This window comes from Perognathus longimembris, chromosome 10 (genome assembly GCF_023159225.1).
Source record: "Perognathus longimembris pacificus isolate PPM17 chromosome 10, ASM2315922v1, whole genome shotgun sequence".
NCBI classification, from domain to species: Eukaryota; Metazoa; Chordata; class Mammalia; order Rodentia; family Heteromyidae; genus Perognathus; species Perognathus longimembris.
In genome coordinates, this window is record NC_063170.1 from 1,003,861 (window position 1) to 1,028,116 (window position 24,256).

Below are 24,256 nucleotides of genomic sequence, written 5' to 3' on the forward strand. Positions count from 1 at the left end.
AGCAAAAGGGGCAGGCGGGCCAGGGCCCGCAGCGCCTCCCGCTCCAAGGAGTCGGCCCGTGGCCCTAGAACAACCTCGGTGGGCTCTGGCCCACCCAGTCGTCGCTCTACCCTGGCCGAGGTCATCTCCTTCCTTGCCCTCTCTCCTTTCACCTGACCTCGAGCAGAGCTTCTCGGGCTTTGGGACCTGCCACTGACCTGTGGCCACACTTCAGGGGCCAGACCCAGGCCCCCCCAAAATCTGCACCCGCCCCCTTCCTCTGGAGTTGTGCAGGTCACAATCCAAGTGGTTAAAAGACTGGTTGTCTAGGGCTGGGAACATGGCCTAGTGGCAAGAGTGCTTGCCTCCTATACATGAAGCCCTGGGTTCAGTTCCCCAGCACCACATATATAGGAAATGGCCAGAAGTGGCGCTGTGGCTCAAGTGGCAGAGTGCTAGCCTTGAGCAAAAAGAAGCCAGGGACAGTGCTCAGGCCCTGAGTTCAAGGCCCAGGACTGGCCAAAAAAAAAAAAAAGACTGGTTGTCTGGATTATGGCTCAGGTGGTAGAGTGCCTGCCTGGCAAACTGGAGGCCCGGAGCTTAAACCCCAGCACTGCCCCAGTGGAGGGTCCATGGCCCAAGGCCTCCTGCTGCCCCGACAGGGGCGGACAGTGGAAGCACAGCACTGGCTGTGGAGACACGGGCTTTCCATCCCAGACCCCAGGGGCTGGGAGTAGGGAGGCCAGGTGTGAGAGCCTGCCTCAAGGACACCCAGGTGCTCCCTGCTCTGCAGAAAACCAGCTGGGGCTCAGAGCGCCCCGTTCACAGCAGGGCCCGAGCCTGCTCGGCCAGCCCACCTGACCCGCTGGCCCAAGGTCACCTTTGGCTCGGCTCTGACCAGCATCACCTGCAGGGGATATCAGCCACTGGCGAAGACACCTGGGGCTTCCACAGCCTTGGGAGGGCCGGGGACGAGCCCGCGTAGGCCTCCGAAGCTCCAGCCCCTGCCCAGCAGTGGGCGGTGGTGGGCTGGCTCTGCCCGCAGCTGCCTCTCTGACTCTCTCTTCTTCCAGAGGACAGGCCGGAGAAGGTCGCAGCGATGCCTGACTCCCCAGCTGAGGTGAAGACGCAGCCCAGGTCCACGCCCCCCAGCATGCCACCCCCCGCCGCCCGCCACGGCCCAGGGAGCCTCGCGACCCCCCTCCTTCACGCCTCACGCACGTGAGTGGCTCCGAGGCCGGGGACTGCACGGAACCCTGCGGAATCTTCCGCTGCCCGGCTGTGTCAGCCTCCCTCCGTGGCCCGGGTTCCCAGCCCAAGGGTGGGCTGGCTTGGTTCCTGCCGCACAGCCACTGCGAATAGATGGCATCGGCCGCCAGGGGGCCAGGAGCCCCAGTGGAGTCGGCCACGCTCTACACCTGCCACGTTTTGGAGGCACAGGGATGCCCTCCTCAAACCCAGGACAGAGTCACTGAAGAGGGAGCCGAAGCTCGGAGGGAGGGGTCCCCCGAGGCAGCGCCGCCTGGAGGGTTCAGCCTGGGGACCGCCAGGCCTTGGTGGGGAGCTCTGAGGGCTGGAGGGGGGTGAGGGCTGGAGGGGGCTCTTGGGGTTGGAGGGGGCTGTGTGGTTTGGAGGTGTCTGTGTTGGTTGGAGGGGGGCTCTTGGGGTTGGAGGGGGCTCTTAGGGTTGGAGGGGAGCTCTTGGGGTTGGAGGGGGGCTCTTGGGGTTGGAGGGGGCTCAGGGTTGGAGGGGGGCTCTTAGGGTTGGAGGGGGCTCTTAGGGTTGGAGTGGTCTCTTGGGGTTGGAGGGGGCTCTTGGGGTTGGAGGGGGCTCTTAGGGTTGGAGGGGGGCCCTTGGGGTTGGAGGGGGCTCTTGGGGTTGGAGGGGGCTCTTGGGGTTGGAGGGGGCTCTTAGGGTTGGAGGGGTCTCTTGGGATTGGAGGGGGCTCAGGGTTGGAGGGGGGCTCTTAGGGTTGGAGGGGGCTCTTAGGGTTGGAGTGGTCTCTTGGGGTTGGAGGGGGCTCTTGGGGTTGGAGGGGGCTCTTAGGGTTGGAGGGGTCTCTTGGGGTTGGATGGGGGGCTCTTGGGGTTGGAGGGGGGCTCTTGGGGTTGGAGGGGGCTCTTAGGGTTGGAGGGGTGCTCTTAGGGTTGGAGGGGTGCTCTTGGGGTTGGAGGGGGCTCTTAGGGTTGGAGGGGGCTCTTAGGGTTGGAGGGGGGCTTTTAGGGTTGGAGGGGTGCTCTTGGCGTTGGAGGGGGCTCTTAGGGTTGGAGGGGGGCTCTTAGGGTTGGAGGGGTGCTCTTGGGGTTGGAGGGGGCTCTTAGGGTTGGAGGGGTCTCTTGTGGTTGGATGGGGGGGCTCTTGGGGTTGGAGGTGGCTCTTAGAGTTGGGGGGGCTCTGGGGTTGGAGGGGGGCTCTTAGGGTTGGAGGGGGCTCTTAGGGTTGGAGGGGAGCTCTTGGGGTTGGAGGGGGGCTCTTAGGGTTGGAGGGGGCTCTTGGGGTTGGAGGTGGCTCTTGGGGTTGGAGGGGGCTCTTGGGGTTGGTGGGGGCTCTTGGGGTTGGAGGGGGCTCTTAGGGTTGGAGGGGGCTCTTGGGGTTGGAGGGGTCTCTTGGGGTTGGAGGGGGCTCTTGCGGTTGGAGGTGTCTGTGTGGTTTGGAGGTGTCTGTGTTGGTTGGAGGGGGCTCTTAGGGTTGGAGGGGGCTCTTAGGGTTGGAGGGGGCCCTTGGGGTTGGAGGGGGCTCTTGGGGTTGGAGGGGGCTCTTGGGGTTGGAGGGGGCCCTTGGGGTTGGAGGGGGCTCTTGGTGTTGGAGGGGGCTCTTGGGGTTGGAGGGGGCCCTTGGGGTTGGAGGGGGCTCTTGGTGTTGGTGGGGGCTCTTGGGGTTGGAGGGGTTCTTGGGGTTGGAGTGGTCTCTTGGGGTTGGAGGGGGCTCTTGGGGTTTGAGGTGGCTCTTAGTATTGGAGGGCACTCCTGGCGCTGTAGGGGGGCTCTTGGGGTTGGGGGAGCCGGGTGCATGGGGCAGCTGTTGCCCGTGGGTCCAGGCTGGCTGGCCATGACGAGGTGCCTCATGCAGCTGTACCCGCTTTCTACGTCTGGTCAGCCTGAGGCGGAGGGTGGGCACACACAGCACTTGGGGGCTTCTGGGGGAGACTCGCAGGGGGGCCTGCACCTTCAGGGCTCCTTTTGTTTCAAAGTATGAGCGACTCCGGGATCTGGGCTGGTGTAGCCTGCAGGGTGTTCTGTTCTGCAGACACTTGGGGAGGTGTCGGACTCACCCTGGGTGGAGGGAGCGGCTTGCAGCCCCACCCAGCATTCATCCAGAGCCGCACGTCTGGGGACCCTTCCCAGCCTGTAACCCACGTGAAGCCCCTCTCTCAGGAAAGGGCCCTGTCCCCCGCCCCCCCAGGGCAGCCAGTGCTGCCTCAGCCCCTTGTTCCTGATGTGGTTTCTGCCCCTGCCCAGGCTGGCGGCAGCCTCAGTGGGGGGTGGGGTTCTCCTGGCTGTGGAGCAGTGAGCAGACCAGGCCCGTGGGAGACACCGCGTTCCTGTTTGCAAGGTGCCACCTCTTGACCGCTCTGTCCTCCTCGGTAGAGGCAGCAGCACCTGTGCCTAGATGCTCCAGCCACCTGGAGCCAGGGACGCTGGGGCCCGCCCGGCGTGGGGCTGGGGCCTCGTATTCCTGTGAGGTTCGCGGAGTCAGGTGTGGGACCAAACCTGACATGTGTGCCGCTGGCCACCCCCCCTCCCAGCAGGCTCGACTCTGTCCTCGGTGGCCGGTGGGCCCGGGAGAGCAGAGGTCCCCCCCGGCGGGCCGTGTCCCTCCAGGCGGGTGGCAACTGTGCCTCTCTCGGGCTTCGTCCTCATCAGTAACATGGCTGGCCAGGATCGCCCCTCCCGCTTCCGGGGCGGTCCTCACCTGGGGACGCCCTGCACACGGAGGGGAGGGGTCTGCGGGCCGTGCAGAGGCGAGCAGCGAATAGTCCCACAGCCGGGCCAGGGAAGGCAGTAACTGCGGAGACAGGGGCCACGGGAGGGCAGGCAAGGTGTTGTGGACCCGAGCGGACGGAGCAGTCAGAGCAGCTGCTGGTCTGGTCGTGCGCTCTGAGAAGGGCCCTTGGCGACCCCCCTCCTCCAGCCTGCTGCTCCCTGGGGGCCCGCGCGTCTGGAGAATGGATGCTCCTGTTGGGGCTGCCCTGGATGGGCAGGCACCCCAGGGCTTTGCATTCGCGAGGTCCGTGGACGGAGGGGGGCCCGCGTCCGGCCTGGGGCCCGAGGCCCACGTGTCCCTGTGCGATTCGGACCCGGGAGGCCCACAGCCAGCAGCGCCCCTCCGCCGGCCTCGGCTCCCCCCGCGCGGGGCTGAGGAGGCCTCCCACGAGCTCCGCCTTCCCCACCATGTCCTCACAGCCGCCCTGACCCCGGCATCCTCAGGCCCGCGCCTGGCAGCGGCAGGCCTGGCCGAGGCCCCTGCTGCCGCCGGCAGATTCCTGCCAGAGCCTCCAGCCAAGCCCGGACTCCGACCTTGACCCTCCACTCCAGGACTGTGGCTCCCCCACCCCAGGGCAGCCCCAGGTCACGAAGCAGCCTTGCAGTCGAAGCCTCCGCCGACTGGAGAGCTGGTCGGGAGGCTGGAGGCAGAGCCGGGAGGAGCGCGAGGCGGGGAGACCCCAGCCGCGCCCCCGGACGGGCAGGAGCCCTCAGAAGGAGTTTGCGCCAGGCCCCTCGAGGGCAAGGCTGTTTTAGAACACGGCACCCCCATGACTGTAGCCCCAGGAGGTCCTCCCGGACAACGCTCAGAGACCATCCGGCTCAACCCCGGTATCTCCAGAGAGGGAAACTGAGCGCGGCGCCCGAGTGTCATCCAAGTCCAGCCCCAGGACTGTGCTGAGAGGCCAGGGCCGGGCGACACAGTGCCCTCCTGACAGCGTGTTCTTCTTATTTTGCTTACAGATGGCGAGGACGGGCCGGCGACATCTCTGCCCCATGGCCGTTTTCATGGCTGCTTAAAGTGGTCTATGGTCTGTCTCTGTAAGTAAAATAACAAAAACCGCAGGGAGGCCTTGGCCTCGGTCCACTGCCTCCACACCCTTGCCGGGCTCGCAGCCCGCTTGAAACGAGCGGGGCCTGATGAGGACAGGGGGGCTGGGCCCGAGCCGCGCGGACCCCGACCGCTCTCGGGTGGGAGGCCCCCCGGTGGCCCGCCTGCCCCGGGCAGTGAGGGGCGCCCCAGGGCAGGCCCCCGCTCCCACCACTAGCAGGGGGGCAGCGGCAGCGGCTGGGACCTCAGTTTCCCCGCCTGCAAGGGACACGGCCGCTGTACCGGTGCTAAGGGCGACGGGTCCGATGGGCCGGCGGGGCCGTGGCCGTGAGGGGCGACGCACTGCGTCCTGTAGACCTCCGCCGCCAGCGGGCAGCCCCGCCCGAGGGTCAGCCCGGTGGGGGGTGTCACGGGGGACAGCACGGGACAAGGCTCCCGTGGGCGGATGCCGCCGTGTTTCGGTCTCTAGACTGAGCCGGGTGGCCGCAGGGCCCAGGTGCGGCTCCCCTAGCCCTGGGGCCCTGCGAAGGGGGCGGGCGCCGAGGCCGACAGCGCCGTGTGTCCTTCTCTTGGCCGCCGTGGTTCTGGCCGTGGCGCTGCTTGGTGGCGTGCTGTGGTGGCGGGGGTGGTCTAGCTCGAGAAGCTGCCCAGAGCCACCCAGCCGGGACAAGTTGGGCTGACGGGCTGCCTGTGGGGTTCCCCTACCCCAGGCCGAGGCCACTAGGCTGGGGGGGGGACCGGCGTGTGCCCCCAGACCTCGGCCGGGGACACGTGTGCGGGCTATCTTAGTAACACACCTGTTGTGGAGTACAAGCACTTGTGCTGGGGGCTATTTTAGGCATCTCTTTAGCAAGCTGTTGAGACTGCCCAGCCGCCGAGGGAGGGAGGCTGGACAGGCAGAGGCGAGCAGGCCGCTGGGGACCCGGGCACCTAGGGCAGAGCTGGTAAGCGGGCCTCAGGGAGGGCAAGCCTGGGCTGGCCAGGCCGGTGGAGGGGGGCTCAGGCAGCAGGGCAGCGGTACGCCTGAGAAGCTGCGAGAAGGCTCAGCGCTCTGCTGGCTCTCGAGGCTCGGCCTCGAGAAGCTAGGTCCCAGTCACGGCGAGGTCTCCGTGGTGGCCAGGCATCGCCCAGCCTGGCCGGGGTGGCCGCAGTGGCCGTCGCCGGTGCGGGTCGGGTCACGGTCCTGTGTGTCAGAGGTCCTCTGGGTAGAGCTCAGAGAGCGGCAGGCGGGGCCCTTGGCGCACTGACCATCCTGCAGCAAGGGGGGAGGGAAGCACAGCCCCGCTCCACGACGGCCAGGCAGCCGGGCCGGGGCAGGTCTGTGGGCTCGGCCTGGGGGAGCCCCGAGGTCAGCTGCAGAAGGGAGCAACCGGCCTCTGCGTCCACACACCGCCTTGGCCGGGGGGGCGGCGGCTCGGGCAGCCATGTGAAGGCCCAGAGCCCCCATCAATGCCCTGGGCCCCAGCACACCATCTCCCCAGACTTCTTCCCCCCGCCCCTCGCTTCAGCACAGACTCCCCAGACTTCTGCCCCTCGCTCCAGCACAATCTCCCCAGACTTCCTCCCAAGCCCCTCGCTCCAGCACAATCTCCCCAGACTTCCTCCCAAGCCCCTCACTTCAGCACAGACTCCCCGGACTTCTGGTACACAAGAGGCATCTTTGCAGGACACTCAGCATGGAGAGCCAGTGCTTCTCCCAGGGACGGGGAGGCCAAGCAGGCCCCCATGAGCCAGGGACGGGGATTGAGCAGGAGTCGCCTGAGCAGGTGGGGCAGGTGCCCAGGCCTGCAGGGGCAGGCAGAGGGGTGCCTGGGCCCACAGGAGCCACAGCTGTAGGTTGATGAGGCCCCAGAAGAAGTGTTTGGGATGCAACCCCATCTCTCTCACACACACACACACGCACGCATGCACACACACACACTCTCGGGCTGACCAGGCCAAGATGGCCCGCAGAGACCATGTGCCAGGCCTTGGTCCGGGTGGGCACGGCAGGGACGGTCCAGAGGGCCGTACCTCCACCACCCACAGCAAGAAGAGCAGGCAGCAGATGCCGATGCTGCCCGTGCTCTACAGGAGCGGCTGGAGAAGGGTTGTCCGCACCCCCTCGCCACAGGTGGCCTCTGAGGAGGGTGTCCCTGAGGGAGCAGGTGGCCCGAGCTGCCCCACTCCCAGCCCCCAGTCCTAACATGCACCAGGAAACGCCTCCGTTCAGGGAGCCACGGAGGCAGGAACAGCGATCTGGGGGTGGGCAGGGCGCGGATGCTCTGGAGCCACTGCTGGGGGGGGGGGGCGGGCAGAGCACAAACTCCATGTGCAGAGGTGTGGGGTGTGCTCACACGGCAACCTCTGACCCGCCTGCAGAGCCTGGGGGCCACGGCGGAGGCTCGGGCGGCCAGCAGCACAGGTGCAGGCACAGGGCTACCTTGCCCTCCATCAACCCAGGCCGAGGGATGAGGATTGACCCCCTTCTGGGCCTGGGCTAGGGCCACGGGACGCTGACCTGGTGTCAGGGCCAGCCAGGCAATCACATCTCCGTGACAGGCAGTGCTGGCCTTGCCACATTCCCAGCTGTCGCCTCAGTCACCTGCTTGTCCTCAACACACACCAGCCCAGGGCTCGTGTGCAGGCTTCCGCCGTGCCCGGGAGCCCCAGGCGGGTCCCGCCCCCTCGTCCTGGGTGCCCCGGGCCCTTTGCCCAGCCTCAGGCTGCACCAACCCAGGCCCTGCGTGGTCACCGTGTGGGTGGTGGAGTTGCTGGGGGGCCGGGGGGCTCTGGTGGGGGGCAGGGCTTGGGGCAGAGGTGGAGGTGCCGGGCTTTGCTGGGGGCCAACGAATGACGTCCCATTTCCCCAGCCCTCCTGCCTCAGAAGGGGAAGTGAGCCAGGGGTCCCTAATACGCGGAAAGGTGGAGGAGCGGGCGGCCCCTGGGTGAGGATGCCGGGAGAGGTGAGCCGGGAGGCAGCGATGACTCATGCCGCACCTCTTGCTCCCTCCCACGTGCAGCGGCAATGGGAGCCGGCCTGGGCGTTGGGCATCGCTCGCTGTGGGGACCTGGGCTCGACCTCCATCCACAGTGAGACCCCGGGGCCACACAGGCCACACCCGCACGGCTGCCCCCCCCCCGCAGCCCGTTCTTCCTGAGGGCCAGCTCCTGCGTCTGTAATGGGGTGCAGTCCCCCGCCCCCGCCCCGCCCCCGGCCGACCCCTGGCCTCGGCAGCCACCGCTGCGGCCGCCGTCACGGTCACGCCGTCGCCATCTGTGCCCACCCTCGCCTCTGCCTCCTCTCCTGCAGTGATGAACGGCAGCAGCGGCGCCCCGTCCACACCCAACGGCTTCAGCGATGGGCCGGCCACCTCGTCCACGGCCGCGCTGTCCACGCAGCACCTGCCCCCGGCCTGCGGAGCGCGGCAGCTGAGCAAGCTCAAGCGCTTCCTCACCACCTTGCAGCAGTTCGGCAGCGACATCTCCCCCGAGATCGGGGAGCGCGTGCGCGCGCTGGTGCTGGGGCTGGTGGTGAGTCGCGGCTCCTGCTCGGTGCCCCGGTGCCCCCCGGCCGTGCCCGGCGGGCCGCCCTCCCGGGGCCCGGGGGGCGGCCACGCTCGCTGCCCCTCCGCTCACGGGAGGCCATCTTTCCCCGCAGAACTCCACGCTGACCATTGAAGAGTTTCACTCCAAGCTCCAGGAGGCCACCAACTTCCCACTGCGGCCCTTTGTCATCCCTTTCCTGAAGGTAACGCAAACCACCTCACCTGCCCCGGGGCCCCGCAGCATCCACGCCCCAGCCCCGCGAAGCTTCCGGCTCCACGCGCTGCCGCCCCCAGAGCTCTGGGGTCGAGCGCCTGGCTCCTCTGTGTCCTCTTGGTCCTCCTGAGCTCCGGCCGGCGGGGCGGGTGCTGAGAATCTCGGGGGTCGGGAGAGCTGGCGGGCGGAGTCCTGGACCGCAGGCCCAGTCAGGAGAGCGGGCCGCCCCCCCCAGCCCCAGAGACCTGGGGAACGAGGAACGGCAGGGGCCAGCGTGGCTGGAACCGCGAGTGAGGTGTGGAGACGGACGGACGGACGGACAGACGTGGCCGGACAGCCAAGCGATAACAAGCCGCGAGGTCGAAAGATAAATGAAGGGCGGGGCTCCATGCATAGCTGGTGCCGGGCCCCCTCGGTAGGGCGCTCAGGAAGCCATGAGCCGCGCCGGCCCAGACCCGCCGGGTCAGATCTGGCCCGCCCGCGCGGTCGGTCCGCGTGACGCGAGGCACGGGACGGGGTGGGGAAGGAATGGGGGGAAGGATCACCCTGCGTCCTGCAGGGGGCAGTGACGTGACAGCCCATGCACCAGGATTCCACACCAGGCGGGCACTGCCCCGCCCCGCCCCCTTCCCGCCCACGACAGACCGGCTTCAGCGCCGGGCCAGCTTCGGCAGCGCCCCCGTCCCCCTTCCCGCCCACAGGCCAACCTGCCGCTGCTGCAGCGTGAGCTCCTGCACTGTGCCCGCCTGGCCAAGCAGACCCCCGCCCAGTACCTGGCCCAGCACGAGCAGCTCCTGCTGGACGCCAGCGCCGCCTCGCCCGTGGGCTCCTCGGAGCTTCTGCTGGAAGTTAACGAGAACGGCAAGAGGAGGTCGCCCGACAGGTACCTCCGGGGGCCTCCCTGTGTCCGGCCGGCGCCCGTGGGGAGGGGAAGACGGCCGCCTCTCGCCCTCGGCTGCCAGCCGCCGCTCCCCAGGGCAGCCCGGCCCCTCCTGTGGGAGCGAGGGGGAGCCCTGCCCTGTGCAGCCAGCGCCTACGTCATCCCCTCCCCGTACCCCGGCCAGATGGCCACGCTTCTGAACTTGGGGTCCCCGGGAGCATCACCCCATCACCACCACCAGGGACAGGGTAGACGCCGAAGACCCTGCCGGGGCCCAGTGGGGCTGGGCCGGTTCCCCTCCCACTTCCCTGTCCCCGCCCCCCCCCCTCACCGGACCCCACGGCCTAAACCTCTTCCCATGGCTGGTGGTCCATACCCACGGCCCCTACCTGTTCTCTCTGCCAGGACCAAAGAGAACGGGTCAGACCGCGACCCGCTGCACCCCGACCACCACAGCAAGCGGGCCTGCACCCTGAGCCCCGCCCAGCGGGGCAGCCCCAGCAACGGGCTGCCCCGCCCCACCCCACCCCCACACTACCGCCTGGAGGACATGGCCATGGCCCACCACTTCCGAGACTCCTACCGGCACCCCGACCCCCGGGAGCTGCGGGAGCGCCACCGGCAGCTCGGTAAGCGGGACGCCGGGGCGGGGCGGGCCCACGCGGGCCCGCACGCGCGTGCACATCCCTGCCCGGAGCCTGAGGACCGGCGGCTGGCGCGCGTGTTGCCGCGTGTTCCCGCGAGCCGGCGGTCGGCGCCCGACCCTGCCGTGACCGCCCCACCCCTAGGCCTCCGTGTAGGGAACTAGAGCCGCCCGGGGCGGGCACCGACTGCCTCAGCCCTCTCCGGGAGGGCAGCCCGGCTCCCAGCCCTGCGCCCTCGGGGCCGGGAGGCCTTCTTTCCCTCGGGGACAGCCCGTCTGGGCCCAGCGTCCCCAGCTCGCCCCTGGGCCGGGCCCCCTCTTTCCCGAAGCTGCTGAGGGCTGGTGCTCTCTGAACAAGGCCCTCGGATGTTCACCCCAGCGCGGCCATCCCGGCGAGCTCCTGGGCAAGCCCCGTGCTTGTCTCTGTCTCCTCCTCGGTCGCGTCACGAAAGGCCTGGGCATTCGTGCAAGGCCCTGCCGGGAGTTAGGTTCTCATGGCCGGCAGCTGTTGAGGAGCCGGCTCAGAGGTTGCGTTCTGTCCTTTATCCCGATGCACACCACAGATGAGGAGACTGACCCCAAAGATACGAGTAACACCGCCCTGCGCTCCCCAGACTGCTCTGCGCTGGAGCAGGCGATGATCCGCCCCGCTACCCTCTGGGACCTAGCTCTAGCATCCAAGGAGGGTGCGTCGGGAGGGGAGCCAGGAACCCCGTGGTCTCCCAGGACCCCAGTGAGGCGCAGAGCAGGGTCAGCAGAGGCCTCCTCCCCCGTGCCAGGCCTGCTCGCCGCCCCCACGCTGCAGCCGCTTCCAGAGCCAGCGGGGTCCCGGCAGCAGGTGACAGGCGTCTGGCTCCCACGCTGGGTCAGGCAGGTGCTAATTCCCACCCGCTTCTGCTAATGCAAAAATAAACGCCAGCTGTCGGGCACAGCGCAGCGCTATTTTGGTTGGGGCGTTGGTGCAGGCCGCCCCGCGGGCATCCAGGAAGGCGGTGGGCAGACGCCGCCTCCCGCACCGCCACAGCTGGAGGCCGGCGCTCCAGGTTCCGCAGGCCTCTCGGGACCAAAGGCAGCTGAGAACTGAGGCCTTTACCCGACAAGCACAGTTAACGATGGGTCACAGGCCCAGACCCCAAACCGTGGGCCAGCAGTCGGGGGATGGGGGAGACCGGAGCGCTGACATTTCAGGAAAACCACAGGAGAGGCCTCTGTGGGAGGCCAGAGATGGTCTCTCAGGTCCCAGTGACTGTCCTGGGGCGCCCCCCCCCTTCTGTCCCTGAATCTCACTGGCCAGTGCCAACCAAGGGCAGTGCCAGTCTGGCCAGCCACAGGCCACTCCCTATGTGGTAACTGGACAAACCCAGCTCCTTTGTCAGATGAGTTTTCTGTCTGTGAAATGGGAATAACAGACCATCCCTGAGGGGGGGGAACAGGCACAGAGTCCTCTGCCCTCTGGCGGGGGGGGGGGGGGGTCAGGGCCCCAGCACAGAGTCCTGCAGCCCCCTGGGGGGTCAGAGCACAGGGCAGAGGATTGGTGTCCGTAGTTCCTTGCTCCACCTGGTCTTCCCAAGGCGGGGCCTGGGGTGTAGCACAAGGCCTGGCTGCCGGCGCTGAGCTGGGCTGAGGGCAGGGGGCGGGGTAGAGGTGGGGCTTTGGGAGCGCTGTGCCGGGGGCGAGGGCCCTGGGAGTTGGGTGGGACTTTGAGCGTGCCCCCTCCTGCAGTGGTGCCTGGGTCACGGCAGGAAGAAGTGATAGACCACAAGCTGACTGAGCGAGAGTGGGCTGAGGAGTGGAAGCACCTGAACAACGTGAGTTATAGCCACCCCCACGGTGGGCCCTGCCGCCCACGGCTCCCGGCCATCCCCAGGGTCCCCACTGACCACGGCACTGGGCGTGGGCTCCCCTGGGCTCACCCCCCCCCACGTCTGAGCCTGCCCAGGGCCCCTCTGGCCACCTGTCCATTACGTGAGTCCCCCCCGTCCATCACGGGCCTGTCCGGGCCCTGCGGGCCGGGTGCCTTCCTCCTCCCTCCCTGCGCATGGCGCTCCAGAGTGCAGCCCGAGTCACGCACGACATCGAGGGACAGCACCTGTCCTCTCGGTGGCTTCTGTGTAGCACTCTCATGGGCCTCCTGGAAGCCGTACCCCAGACGGCCGTCCGCACCCCCGGAGGGGCCGCTTGGCTCCGTCTCTTACCCGGCTCTCCTCTTGGGAAGGAAGCGGGGTCCCCCAGGCAGGTCGTCACTGAGGGCCGAAGAGCCCGTGCCCCCCCCCATCCGAACGCGCTCGCAGCCCCCCCGGCTGCCGGCTGCCTTTCCAGCAGGTGCCCGAGCCTGCCCTCGAGGCCCTCTGTGCCGGGCGCCCCGCCCGTCCTCCGCCAGGCTGAGGGCGGCGGGCAGGCCGCGTCTGGCCCCGGCCCGGGCCTCCGGAGGTGCCGACGGCCCCGCTGTCCGCCCTCAGCTCCTGAACTGCATCATGGACATGGTGGAGAAGACGCGGCGGTCGCTCACCGTGCTGCGCCGGTGCCAGGAGGCGGACCGCGAGGAGCTCAACCGCTGGATCCGGCGCCACAGCGACACCGAGGACGGGGAGAAGGGCCCCGTGCCCGCCCCGGCCCGGCCCCTCCACGGCGGCAGCGGCTCAGAAGGGTCTCGGCTAGGTGTGCTGCGGAAGGGGAGGGTGACAGCCAGCCCCGCACAGGGGTCGTGGGGCCGGCCATGGCACAGGCCGGCCGAGGACACTCGTGCCAAGATGGTCGCACCTGAAAGGAGGCGCCCTCTCCACGTTGCACGAAGGGGCACTCCGTCTTCTAGGGAGCTCAGAATTCCCAGGGCCCGGTGGGCAGAGGCCAGAGCTCGGGAGAGGCCTCCAGGAGTTTCTGTTCACCCACCACCGTGGTGACAGCGGAGCGCAGAGGAGGCCCGAGTCTACACCCATCCGTCTGCCCTTTCCTCCCCTGATGAGGGTCTCCACCCCTAGGCCTCTGGGGCACCCTGCCCCCGGGGAGGACACGCCCCGCCCCTCGGGTCTGGCCGGGAGGGAGGGAGCCCCGAGGTGGAAGGAGGCCGAGGCGGCCCCCGCGGCCTGTGCGTGACCACGCCTGCCTCCTGTGTTTCAGACATCCACCGGGAGTTTGTGCCCAGGACGCTGTCAGGCTACGTGCCCGAGGAAATCTGGAGGAAGGCCGGTGAGCGGGGGGGAGGTGGGCGCAGGGGGCAGGGCTGCGGGTGGCCGGGGCCCCTGGCCGGCCGGGCGCGAGAGGCACCCGTGTGCTCCTCAGAGAGCAGCGGGGCGTAGCCACACACGCACGCGCGTGCACACGGGGGAGGGCAGGCGTGCAGACGCACAGCCCGCGGGGCCCGCTGGGACCTGAGCAGGGGGCGAGGAAGGGGAGCGCCCGCCGGGGGCGGGGCTGGACACGGGAGCTAAGGGAACTCACCCGGGCCTCCGTGGATTCCACGTGACTGACGCACCAGGAAGACGAAAGCAAGAGAGGGGAGGGTCTGGGCCGATGTGGGGTGAGGGCTGCAGACCAGGGGAGGCTGAGGGGCAGGAGCCAGGCTCGGACTTGGGGGCGTGGGAGACTGGGCTCTGTGCGCACCTGTGGGCCCTGGCCTTCCTAGCCCCGGGCGGGGCCTGGCGGTGCCCGTGCTGGCGCCCACAGAGCTGCCGGGTGACCGCTGCTGTCTCGTCTGTGAAACGGGGGTCCTCTAGGCCCTGCTAGCTGCTCCGCGCGCCCACAGTGTACGGATGCACTTGGGGTGTCCCAGACCCCCCGCTGCAGCCGGTCCTCAACCGCCTCTCTCGGCATCGCAAGTACAGCCTTGCCAGACAAACGGAGGCGGGCCTTGGAGGCCTCGGGGCTAGTTGAGCAAGACAGAGCCAAAGCCACGGCTGTGCTTCTCAAAGCAGGTTCCGTACCTGAGCCTGCTGGAGTGCAGAGTCCCAGGCCGCTGGGCCCGGTGCCAGGGCGGGTGCCCTCCGCCTCCTTGGGGGGCTGCGTGCACTGGAGTGAGAACCAGCCCGGCGGTGTGCAGGGGCCAGCTTTGGAGCACTCGCCCAGTCTCCGTTCCTGGTAGCCACGCTCCACACACACACACACGCCCAAGACACTGCCGGCCTGTGGGCCTGGTGCACACGCGTGCACACGTGTCCCCAGCACTCAGAGGGGCACATGGGCCCCCGCCCCAGCTGGAGAGCTGGCTGGAAGGCCGCCGAGCACCAAGGGGGGCTGACCTGTTTGACCTCCGGCCCTCCTGTGCTTTGCAGAGGAGGCCGTGAACGAGGTGAAGCGGCAGGCCATGTCGGAGCTGCAGAAAGCCGTGTCTGATGCAGAGCGCAAAGCCCACGAGCTCATCACCACCGAGCGCGCCAAGATGGAGCGGGCACTGGCCGAGGCCAAGCGGCAGGCCTCGGAGGACGCCCTGACCGTCATCAACCAGCAGGAGGACTCCAGCGAGGTAGGGCTGCCTGCCACGCCGCCAGGCCCACCGCGGTCAGGGGAACCTGGGCCAGAGCCGGCCTTCTCTGTGGCCTCGGGGAGCCGAGCGGCCTCCTCCTGCCGTCGTTCTGTGCCGCGGGACACGCCCCACACACCGTCTCCGCCACACTGCTCGTCGGTGCTGAGCTCTGCGGCCTGGCAAGGAGCCTCCCCAGGCGGCACGTGTGGGGCCTGAGGGTCCGGGGGCAGGAGGCTCGTCCACGGCCTGGCTCTGGCACAGGCTGCTGGGGCTCCCTGCCCCGTGAAAGCAGAAGGTTGAGATGTGGGGACCCAGGGTCTTCCACGTCGTTCTTGGCTCCCAGCACACACGCGGTGGGTGCATAGGAGTAGGAAAGGTGAGAGCTGCAGCCCAGGGGCAGGAACATCAGGTGCTGGACGCGGTCCAGCTGGGCAGGTGCAGGAAGACCGCCCACTCGGTCAGCAGGGACCTGAGGGAGGAGAGGCCCTCCTGGGGAAGCCCACGGCCATCTTCAGGACAGGGCAGGTCTCCAAACCCCTGCTGCCCCCGGGGTCTGGGTCCCCGCCCTCCTCTCTGCTCCCGCTCTCTGAGCTCAGCTGTGGAGAAGCAGGCCAGAGCTAGCAGCAGAGGAGAGGAAGAGTGCAGAAAGGCAGTATTCACGGGATGCAGGGCCCCGGAGGAGGCGGGAGGGTCGGGGAGACCTCCCTGGCGGGTGGCCACCGAGCAGACCCAAGGGGGGGAGCCGGGGGGCCACGTGGCTGCCGCCCCGCAGAGGGGCAGCCAGGTCAGCACGAGCCAGGGACGTGAGCCACGGTGGGCCAGAGATTTTGGAAGCTACATCGAGACGGGGGCTTCCACTCGTGGGGCAAGTTTGGCCGCTCTGTCCCACCGCCCCAAGAAGAAACACACTTCGGGGGCGGGGGACTCCTACTCCGCCGACGGCCTGTTCCCGAGACACGGGTCCCCCCGACCTGGCCGCGTGAGCAGCCTCTGCCCTCCGCTGCCTTGGGGCCGGGGGGCTCGGGCACTCTCCTCTACGTGGGGGCATCTGGGGGTCTGCCCGCCCTGAGTGTCCCTTCCGCCCCTCCCGCCTCCAGAGCTGCTGGAACTGCGGGCGCAAGGCCAGCGAGACGTGCAGCGGCTGCAACGCGGCGCGCTACTGCGGGTCGTTCTGCCAGCACAAGGACTGGGAGAAGCACCACCACGTGTGCGGCCAGAGCCTGCAGGGGCCCGCCGCCGCCGTGGCCGACCCGCTGCCCGGACGGCCCGACGCCACCGCCAGCCCCGGCGAGGCCGGCTCCGCGGGGCCCTCCCGCCCCTGCTCCCCCGGCCCGCCGGGCCCGCCGGACTCCGCCGTGCCCCGCTGACCCCCGGCCCGCGGCGGCCCCGCCCCGCCGGCCCGGGAGACCCGGCCCCGGCTACCGTCACTGCTGCTACTGCTTCTCTCCAAAAGAAAACATAGAACCAACAAAACCGCCTCCGTGCAGCCTCCTCGCTTCCTGACGGTCCACGCCGCGACCGCCGCCACTCCTCCTCCCCGACTTCCTCGAGACTGCGCCCCGGAGGCCGCCGGCCCCGGACCGTGCCGGCGGTGCCGGCCGCGTGGCCGGCTCTGCCCGCTGTCCTCTGTCTCTGTCTCTCCGCCTCTGTCTCCCTCTGTCCCGGTCTCCGTCCTCTCTCTCTCTGCGTCTCTCTCTGTGCCTCTCTCTGTGTCACTTTCTCTTATCCTCCGGTCTTTTGACTTCTACATGCTTTCTCCATAATGGCTTGTATTTCCAACGAAGAACTTTTGGGGTTCTTGTTTGGTTGGCTGAAGCGCTACTTCGGAATGGACAGAGAAGACTGGGGAGTTCTCCCCTTCCTTAATAAAAGGGAAGAAGAAGCTGTGATTTCACAGCGCGGTCCTGACTTGCTGTCCCCGGCCTGGCCCAGGGCCTGTGGGGAAGACTTCAGTTTCCGACTCGAGAAGCATTTTTGGTTTCAGGATTTTTTGTTTTTCTTTTAGTGTCAGAGTCTTTGGCTTTAAGTAAAAATCCAAAAAGTTTTTTTTAAAAAAAAAAAACAAAACAAAAAAAGCAAAGGAAACCTACCTGTAAACTACCTTGCTAGCTAGCCCGCCAAGGATGCCGACACACCTCTGCTCCAAAGGGAATCCAAAAAGCAACAGAAGAAATCAAAATCCAAAAGTTCTTTCTCACTGCCAAAGTCCTATTTTTCGCTGTTTTACTCTCTCTCGGGTTTGTTTGGATGTTGGTCTTTCTCGTTTGGACTTTGGTTTTGCTTGGGAGTGTTGGGATATCGGGGTTGGGAGGGTGTGGCTCAAGGAGACACAACCTTTGGTTCCTTTGAATGCCTGGGCAGTGCCCGGGCTGGGTAGAGGCAGCGAGCAGCCGACCAGGCGGCCGCCTGTGAGGCTCAACCCCGCCCTCGTCCGAGTTGCCCTGCGCCGCCCAGCTGCCCTGGGCGCCGGGGCTCGGCGGGGACCCGCCTCCATCTGTCCTCACTCCCTCCGTGACTTTTCATAATTCACGTTTCCACTTGCGGGAAAACAAAAAGTGCTAAAGTGCTCTTCCCAGAGAGCATAATTCCGAGACAAAACTGTGACAATCTTTTGGGTTGAATCTCGACTGCTTTTCAAAGCGTGAGGAGACAGCCACCGGCCCCGAGAGTCCTCTGCTCCGTGTTTCCTCCTCTACCTCTCTGCTCGCCACTCCCCCCCTACCTCTGTCTCAGCCCCGCCGCCATACAACCCGTGTCTCGCCGACACTACTCTCCTTCCTTCCAAACTTTTGCAGAAAAAAAAACAAAAACAAAAACCCACGGAAGCAGCCGGCCCGGACCTCACCTTGAAGACGTGCGCGCGGCTGGTGGGACGCTGCGTCTGAGCCGTCGCCCCTCAGGCCTGTCTCCCCGCGGGGCGATGGCTGATACTTTCTGCCAGATTTTTGGTTAGACATTTTCCCCACCCACACTCCCGTTTCTTGCCCACCTTGCCCTCCGTGCCATTGACTCCTCCAGGATTAAAGGAAGAACCGAAGGAAGGAGAGCAGTGCCTGGAACAAATGCAAGAGCAAAACCAGACACGGCCTGGGGCCTGCACGTGTGTGCGTTCTCTAGAAAGCTCCATGACAACAGTGCAATAAGGGTGGTCAGCTACTGAACTGGGTCCAGAGGGCCCCGCCAGAGCCAGGAGTCATAATGTGAATGTAAATAGTCTCTGCAGAGGTCCAAAAGACGGTATCCGTGGTGATCGAGGATGCTGGCGGTGATGATGATACAGAAGAGATGTTTGCCAAATAAAAATACGTTGAGATAAACCACGCGAGCGTGTGAAGTTTAGGAAATAGATCTTCAGAGAAGGCTGACCCGTGGTCCCGCGTGTGTGCTGGCTGGCGTTGCTTCACAGCTGTAAAATCCATTCTCTGGATATTGTAGGAAAGGATCCCATCAGGTGCTACCAAACCAGTGCCAGAACTGAGCCTGCCAGCAGCAACCTCGCCGTTCTGAAGGCCGAGTTCCATTCCACGTTCCCTCCAGGGCCCAGGCCCTCCCAGCCAGCAGAAGTCTGCTTTTGTGAGCTTCAGAAACGCCAAGACTGGCGTGGGATTTCGGCTTGAGAAGACGTGTGGAAGCCAGGCTGGTCTGGTCTTTCCCGTTGGCCAGCTTCCCAAACGCAGAGCCTGCTGAGACACGGCGTCGCCGTGGCCCTGCCCGTGGAGGTCCCGGACTGCACGCCGCCTCGGCCCCCCGATGCCTCGTCTTCTCCCTGTTGGGGCCCTCTGGACCCTCCTGGATGGGCAAGGAAAATGCTGTGATTAGGATGGGCCCCGGGTGCCACCAGGTTGTACAGTGTTTGTGGAGGAAAATAAAACCAGGCCCTCAGGCCGTCTGTGCTGGTGCGCTCCGGTCCCTGGCCGCCTGGCCTGGGGGTGCTGCGGGCCTCCCGGAGGAGCCCTGGGCAGCTGTCCTGAAGACCTGGGGTCACCAGCCCCAGCCCGTAGTGCCAGCGTGGGAGGGGCGTGCTCCTGGGAGGGGGAGCCAGGCTCAGCGACCTCCGAGGGCCGACACACTGTCCCTTTCATGGAGCCTCCCGTCCTTTCATGCCATCCCCCTGTCCCTTCGTTCATGCCATCCCCCTGTCCCTTCGTTCATACCATCCCCGTCCCTTCGTTCATGCCATCCCCCTGTCCACTCATTCATGCCATCCCCCTGTCCATTCATTCATGCCATCCCCCATCCATTCATTCATGCCATCCCCCTGTCCATTCATGCCATCCCCCCCGTCCATTCGTTCATGCCATCCCCCCGTCCATTCATTCATGCCATCCCCCATCCATTCATTCATGCCATCCCCCTGTTCATTCATGCCATCCCCCTGTCCCTTCGTTCATGCCATCCCCCCGTCCATTCATTCATGCCATCCCCCATCCATTCATTCATGCCATCCCCCTGTTCATTCATGCCATCCCCCTGTCCCTTCGTCCATGCCATCCCCCTGTCCATTCATTCATGCCATCCCCCTGTCCCTTCGTTCATGCCATCCCCCGTCCATTCATTCATGCCATCCCCCTGTCCATTCATGCCATCCCCCTGTCCATTCATTCATGCCATCCCCCTGTCCATTCATGCCATCCCCCTGTCCATTCATGCCATCCCCTGTCCACTCATTCATGCCATCCCCCTGTCCATTCGTTCATGCCATCCCCGTCCATTCATTCATGCCATCCCCCTGTCCTTTCATTCATGCCATCCCCCTGTCCCTTCATTTATGCCATCCCCCTGTCCATTCGTTCATGCCATCCCCATCCATTCATTCATGCCATCCCCCTGTCCTTTCATTCATGCCATCCCCCTGTCCCTTCATTCATGCCATCCCCCTGTCCATTCGTTCATGCCATCCCCCTGTCCCTTCATTCATGCCATCCCCCTGTCCATTCATTCATGCCATTCCCCCGTCCATTCATTCATGCCATCCCCCCGTCCATTCATGCCATCCCCCTGTCCATTCATGCCATCCCCCTGTCCATTCATTCATGCCATCCCCCTGTCCATTCATTCATGCCATCCCCCTGTCCACTCATTCATGCCATCCCCGTCCATTCATTCATGCCATCCCCCTGTCCATTCATTCATGCCATCCCCTGTCCATTCATGCCATCCCCCTGTCCATTCATGCCATCCCCCTGTTCATTCATGCCATCCCCCTGTCCCTTCATGCCATCCCCCTGTCCATTCATTTATGCCATCCCCCTGTCCATTCATTCATGCCATCCCCCTGTCCCTTCATTCATGCCATCCCCCTGTCCCTTCGTTCATGCCATCCCCCTGTCCATTCGTTCATGCCATCCCCGTCCATTCATTCATGCCATCCCCCTGTCCATTCATTCATGCCATCCCCCTGTCCATTCATTCATGCCATCCCCCTGTCCATTCATTCATGCCATCCCCTGTCCATTCATTCATGCCATCCCCCTGTCCATTCATGCCATCCCCCTGTCCCTTCATTCATGCCATCCCCCTGTCCATTCATTCATGCCATCCCCTGTCCCTTCATTCATGCCATCCCCCTGTCCATTCGTTCATGCCATCCCCCTGTCCCTTCATTCATGCCATCCCCCGTCCATTCATTCATGCCATTCCCCCGTCCATTCATTCATGCCATCCCCCCGTCCATTCATGCCATCCCCCTGTCCATTCATGCCATCCCCCTGTCCATTCATTCATGCCATCCCCCTGTCCATTCATTCATGCCATCCCCCTGTCCATTCATTCATGCCATCCCCCTGTCCCTTCATTCATGCCATCCCCCTGTCCCTTCGTTCATGCCATCCCCCTGTCCATTCGTTCGTGCCATCCCCGTCCATTCATTCATGCCATCCCCCTGTCCATTCATTCATGCCATCCCCCTGTCCATTCGTTCATCGCCATCCCCGTCCATTCATTCATGCCATCCCCCTGTCCATTCATTCATGCCATCCCCCGTCCATTCATTCATGCCATTCCCCCGTCCATTCATTCATGCCATCCCCCCGTCCATTCATGCCATCCCCCTGTCCCTTCATGCCATCCCCCCGTCCATTCATTTATGCCATCCCCCTGTCCCTTCATTCATGCCATCCCCTGTCCCTTCGTTCATGGCATCTCTTACGAGTCTCCAGGAGCCAGGCCATAGAGCTGAGGGTGAAGCAGACCCTTCCACCCCAACTTCTGGCAAGGGGTTTCCCCTTGAGACAGTCCTGTTTCCCTGCAAGTCCGCTGTGGGTGAGGAGTCTCAGCCAGGGGGTTGCGGACCCAGAGGGTGCAGGGCTGGGCAGAGCCAAGACACCGAGCCCAGTACTCAGGTGGTCCATGGGGTCCGTGAGGGGACTTCCTGTGGCAGGTGTTGGCTGGGCCACCGAGACAGGCAGGCAGGTGGGGAGCAAGGCTCTGGGCCCCATGATGCTCTGGGTTACAGCAGAACCAAACACAGGACCCTCCGCTTTGGGGAGGGGCAAGAGTGGGCTTTGTGGGGTTATGAGTTGTCTCACAGATGGCCATGGCTGCCCTGCACCCAAGGTGCCCACTTGCAGTCTGCATGTGGAGGCCTCTGCCGTCCCCATGAGGGCAGAGAGGGATCTCCACACAGAAGGCTCTGGAAGCTGGCTGCTCGGCCCCTGCCTCCTGCTCAGAGCCTCGCCCGCTTCCTCCACGAGTTCCCAGACCATTGGCCCAGGTGTGACGTGCCAGGCTCTGCCTCCCGCAAACCACTGCCAAACGCAAACCAAGTGCTCCACGCCTGCAGCTCTCAGAGCCTCGCTCCCCTAAACCCCAGACCGTACAGCAGCTTTACCCCTGGCCAGGAGGCCTAAACCAAGACAGGAAGCCAAGCCAAGCGGGCAGGCAGCAGCCCGCGTCCTGGCCCTGGGCCCAGCCTGGGAAGGACATAGTGAGCAGATGGCTGACATGCTGGCCCTGGGCCCTTCCCTCCGGCACCCACACCCCGCCTCTCACCTCACCCGCCTCACCCTTCCCTGGCCTGGCCCTGAAGAAGAGGGGCGCATAGCCCCTGGTGGCGTCCTGAGGGCCACCCACCTGGGAAGATGCCTTCCGGGCCCATCCTCTGACCCCCACAGAGGCAGAGAGCAGTGGCGCCCACTCCACAGGGGATGGCAGGCACTGGAGAGGCCGGACCCACCGGACCCCCTGGCCCGACGGCCTGGAAGAAGCACCAGGGCGAGAGCCAGCCTCCCAGAAGGGCACAAGAGGAGCCAGCCAGCGGGGACTCTGGGGGAGGTCTGAGAGGGGTCCCGTGGATGGGGCGGACTGGAGGGCTGGGAGGCGGGGTCCTCTCCAAAGCTATGGAGGGCTGGGAGGCGGGCTCTCCCCAAAGCTATGAGGATGGATAGGGTTCAGGCCAGGACCCAAACTGCTCATTTGCCAGTGTTTCCAGAAAGATCCTCGAGTTTGCAGCACAGCTCCCATCCTGGCCCACAACTCCAACTCCATGAGTTGATCCTTCGGACGCGCCTCAGCCTCTCCATCTGACTGCACCACCCCCCCCCCCTCTGTCCTCCTGTGCCTCCACGGGTGCCTCGCCACCTTCCTCTGTGCACCGCCCGCCCTCTACCCACCCATCTGCCCGCCCATCCACCCACTGTCCATCTCTCCATCCGTCCGTCCGCTCGCTCCAGCAACCCGACTCCCCGTCCCTCGTGTCTGTGCGCCCACGTGGCCACGGCCGCCCTTGGGTCCGTCTCCACCCCTGCCCGTCGACCCGCTGTGCCCCGAGTGGCAGCGCCAGTTCCAAAGCCGAGGGCCACTCAAGTCCTCCTGTTGGCCGACTGCTCCTGCCCTAGGCTGACCAGGGCTGTCCTCGGGGACCTTCCCAGGGCACAGAAGCCCCTCTGAGCGCCCTGCCACCCTGCCACCCGCAGGGACAGGACCTCCTGCAGGCACTGCAGGTCTGCTGCCGGTGTCGGCAGCCTGCATCGGTGGCCTTGGCCTAAGGGCGGATCTGGAGCCGCCGGCAAGACCTGCACGAGTGTGCGGGGCGGGGGTTGCCCACGCACTGCTCGGGGGCTCGGCAAAGGTGGCATCGGGGCGAGCACACCTAAACGGAGGTGCCCATGGCAGAGGTGCCCGAGAGGAGGGCAGAGCCCGGGCTGGCCTCCCTCCAGCCTGGCATTCTAGAGGCCGACTCCCCGGAGCCCACGAGGTGGGGGTCTCTGTCTTCTTTGCCCCAGAGGGTTCGGAGTTGGCGCTTCCTGTCTGTCCCGGCTGAGTTCCACTGACCACTGAGCAGGGCGAGTACTCCAGGAGCCCAGCAGAAGGCTCCTCAGCTCAGCTTTCCCCAGGCCTGGCCTCGTCCCCCTACCCTGCCCTGAGGGTCCCACGGGCTCATGCTGGCAAAGGAGGAAGAGAAGGCAGGGCGGGGAGGGAGGCAAGCTGGCCATGGGGACCCGTCTGCTCCTACAGGCAGCTCACAGACAAGGCCTGAAGTGGCCGGCACTGGGGACAGTGCCCTGCACGGCTCCCAAGTTCCAGAAAACCCCAGCATGCCTGCTTTTTTTGTTCCAATTCAGCAACCCCTGGCGTTGTATACCGGAGATCTAGAAAACAGGGCCCTCGGTATCAGACGACAGTGCAGCCTGTCCTCTACATGACTGGAAGAGGCATCAGCACGCACCATCCCACCTTATGGGGCTCCGCGGGCCTCCAGGGCACCAGCCAGGCCCATGGTGGGCCCTCGCCAGGCCAGGGGGGGGCATCCACATCCACAGTGGGCCACGCCAGGCCGGGGGGGGGGGGCATCCGCATCCACAGTGGGCCACGCCAGGCCGGGGGAGGGCATCCACATCCACAGTGGGCCACGCCAGGCCGGGGGGGCATCCACATCCACAGTGGGCCACGCCAGGCCGGGGGGGCATCCACATCCACAGTGGGTCCACGCCAGGCCGGGGGGGCATCCACATCCACAGTGGCCCACGCCAGGCCGGGGGGGCATCCACATCCACAGTGGGCCACGCCAGGCTGGGGGACAGCCACACATCCACAGTGGCCCACGCCAGGCCGGGGGGGCATCCACATCCACAGTGGGCCACGCCAGGCTGGGGGGCATCCACATCCACAGTGGGCCACGCCAGGCCGGGGGGGGCATCCACATCCACAGTGGGCCATGCCAGGCCAGGGGACAGCCACATCCACAGTGGGCCACACCAGGCCGGGGACAGCCACATCCACAGTGGGTCACGCCAGGCCGGGGCACAGCCACACATCCACAGTGAGTCACGCCAGGCCAGGGGACAGCCACACATCCACAGTGGGTCCACGCCAGGCTGGGGGGCAGACACACATCCACAGTGGGTCACGCCAGGCTGGGGGGGGCATCCACATCCACAGTGGGCCACACCAGGCCGGGGGCAGCCACATCCACAGTGGGCCACGCCAGGCCAGGGGACAGCCACATCCACAGTGGGCCACGCCAGGCCAGGGGACAGCCACATCCACAGTGGGCCACACCAGGCCGGGGACAGCCACATCC

The 24,256-nt window shown here is 66.1% G+C and overlaps 1 protein-coding gene across 1 annotated transcript; it reads left to right on the plus strand.

Moving 5' to 3' along the window:
- Positions 1-1,058: 1,058 nt before the first annotated feature.
- Cbfa2t3 (CBFA2/RUNX1 partner transcriptional co-repressor 3) lies at positions 1,059-16,384 on the plus strand. The gene is given in 12 exon segments (XM_048354941.1): positions 1,059-1,138; positions 1,140-1,200; positions 4,926-5,003; positions 8,306-8,526; positions 8,654-8,743; positions 9,456-9,637; positions 10,040-10,263; positions 12,000-12,085; positions 12,737-12,935; positions 13,395-13,463; positions 14,546-14,736; positions 15,834-16,384. Coding segments are annotated over 12 exon segments (1,731 nt in total). The 5' UTR covers positions 1,059-1,078; the 3' UTR covers positions 16,104-16,384.
- Positions 16,385-24,256: the final 7,872 nt, after the last annotated feature.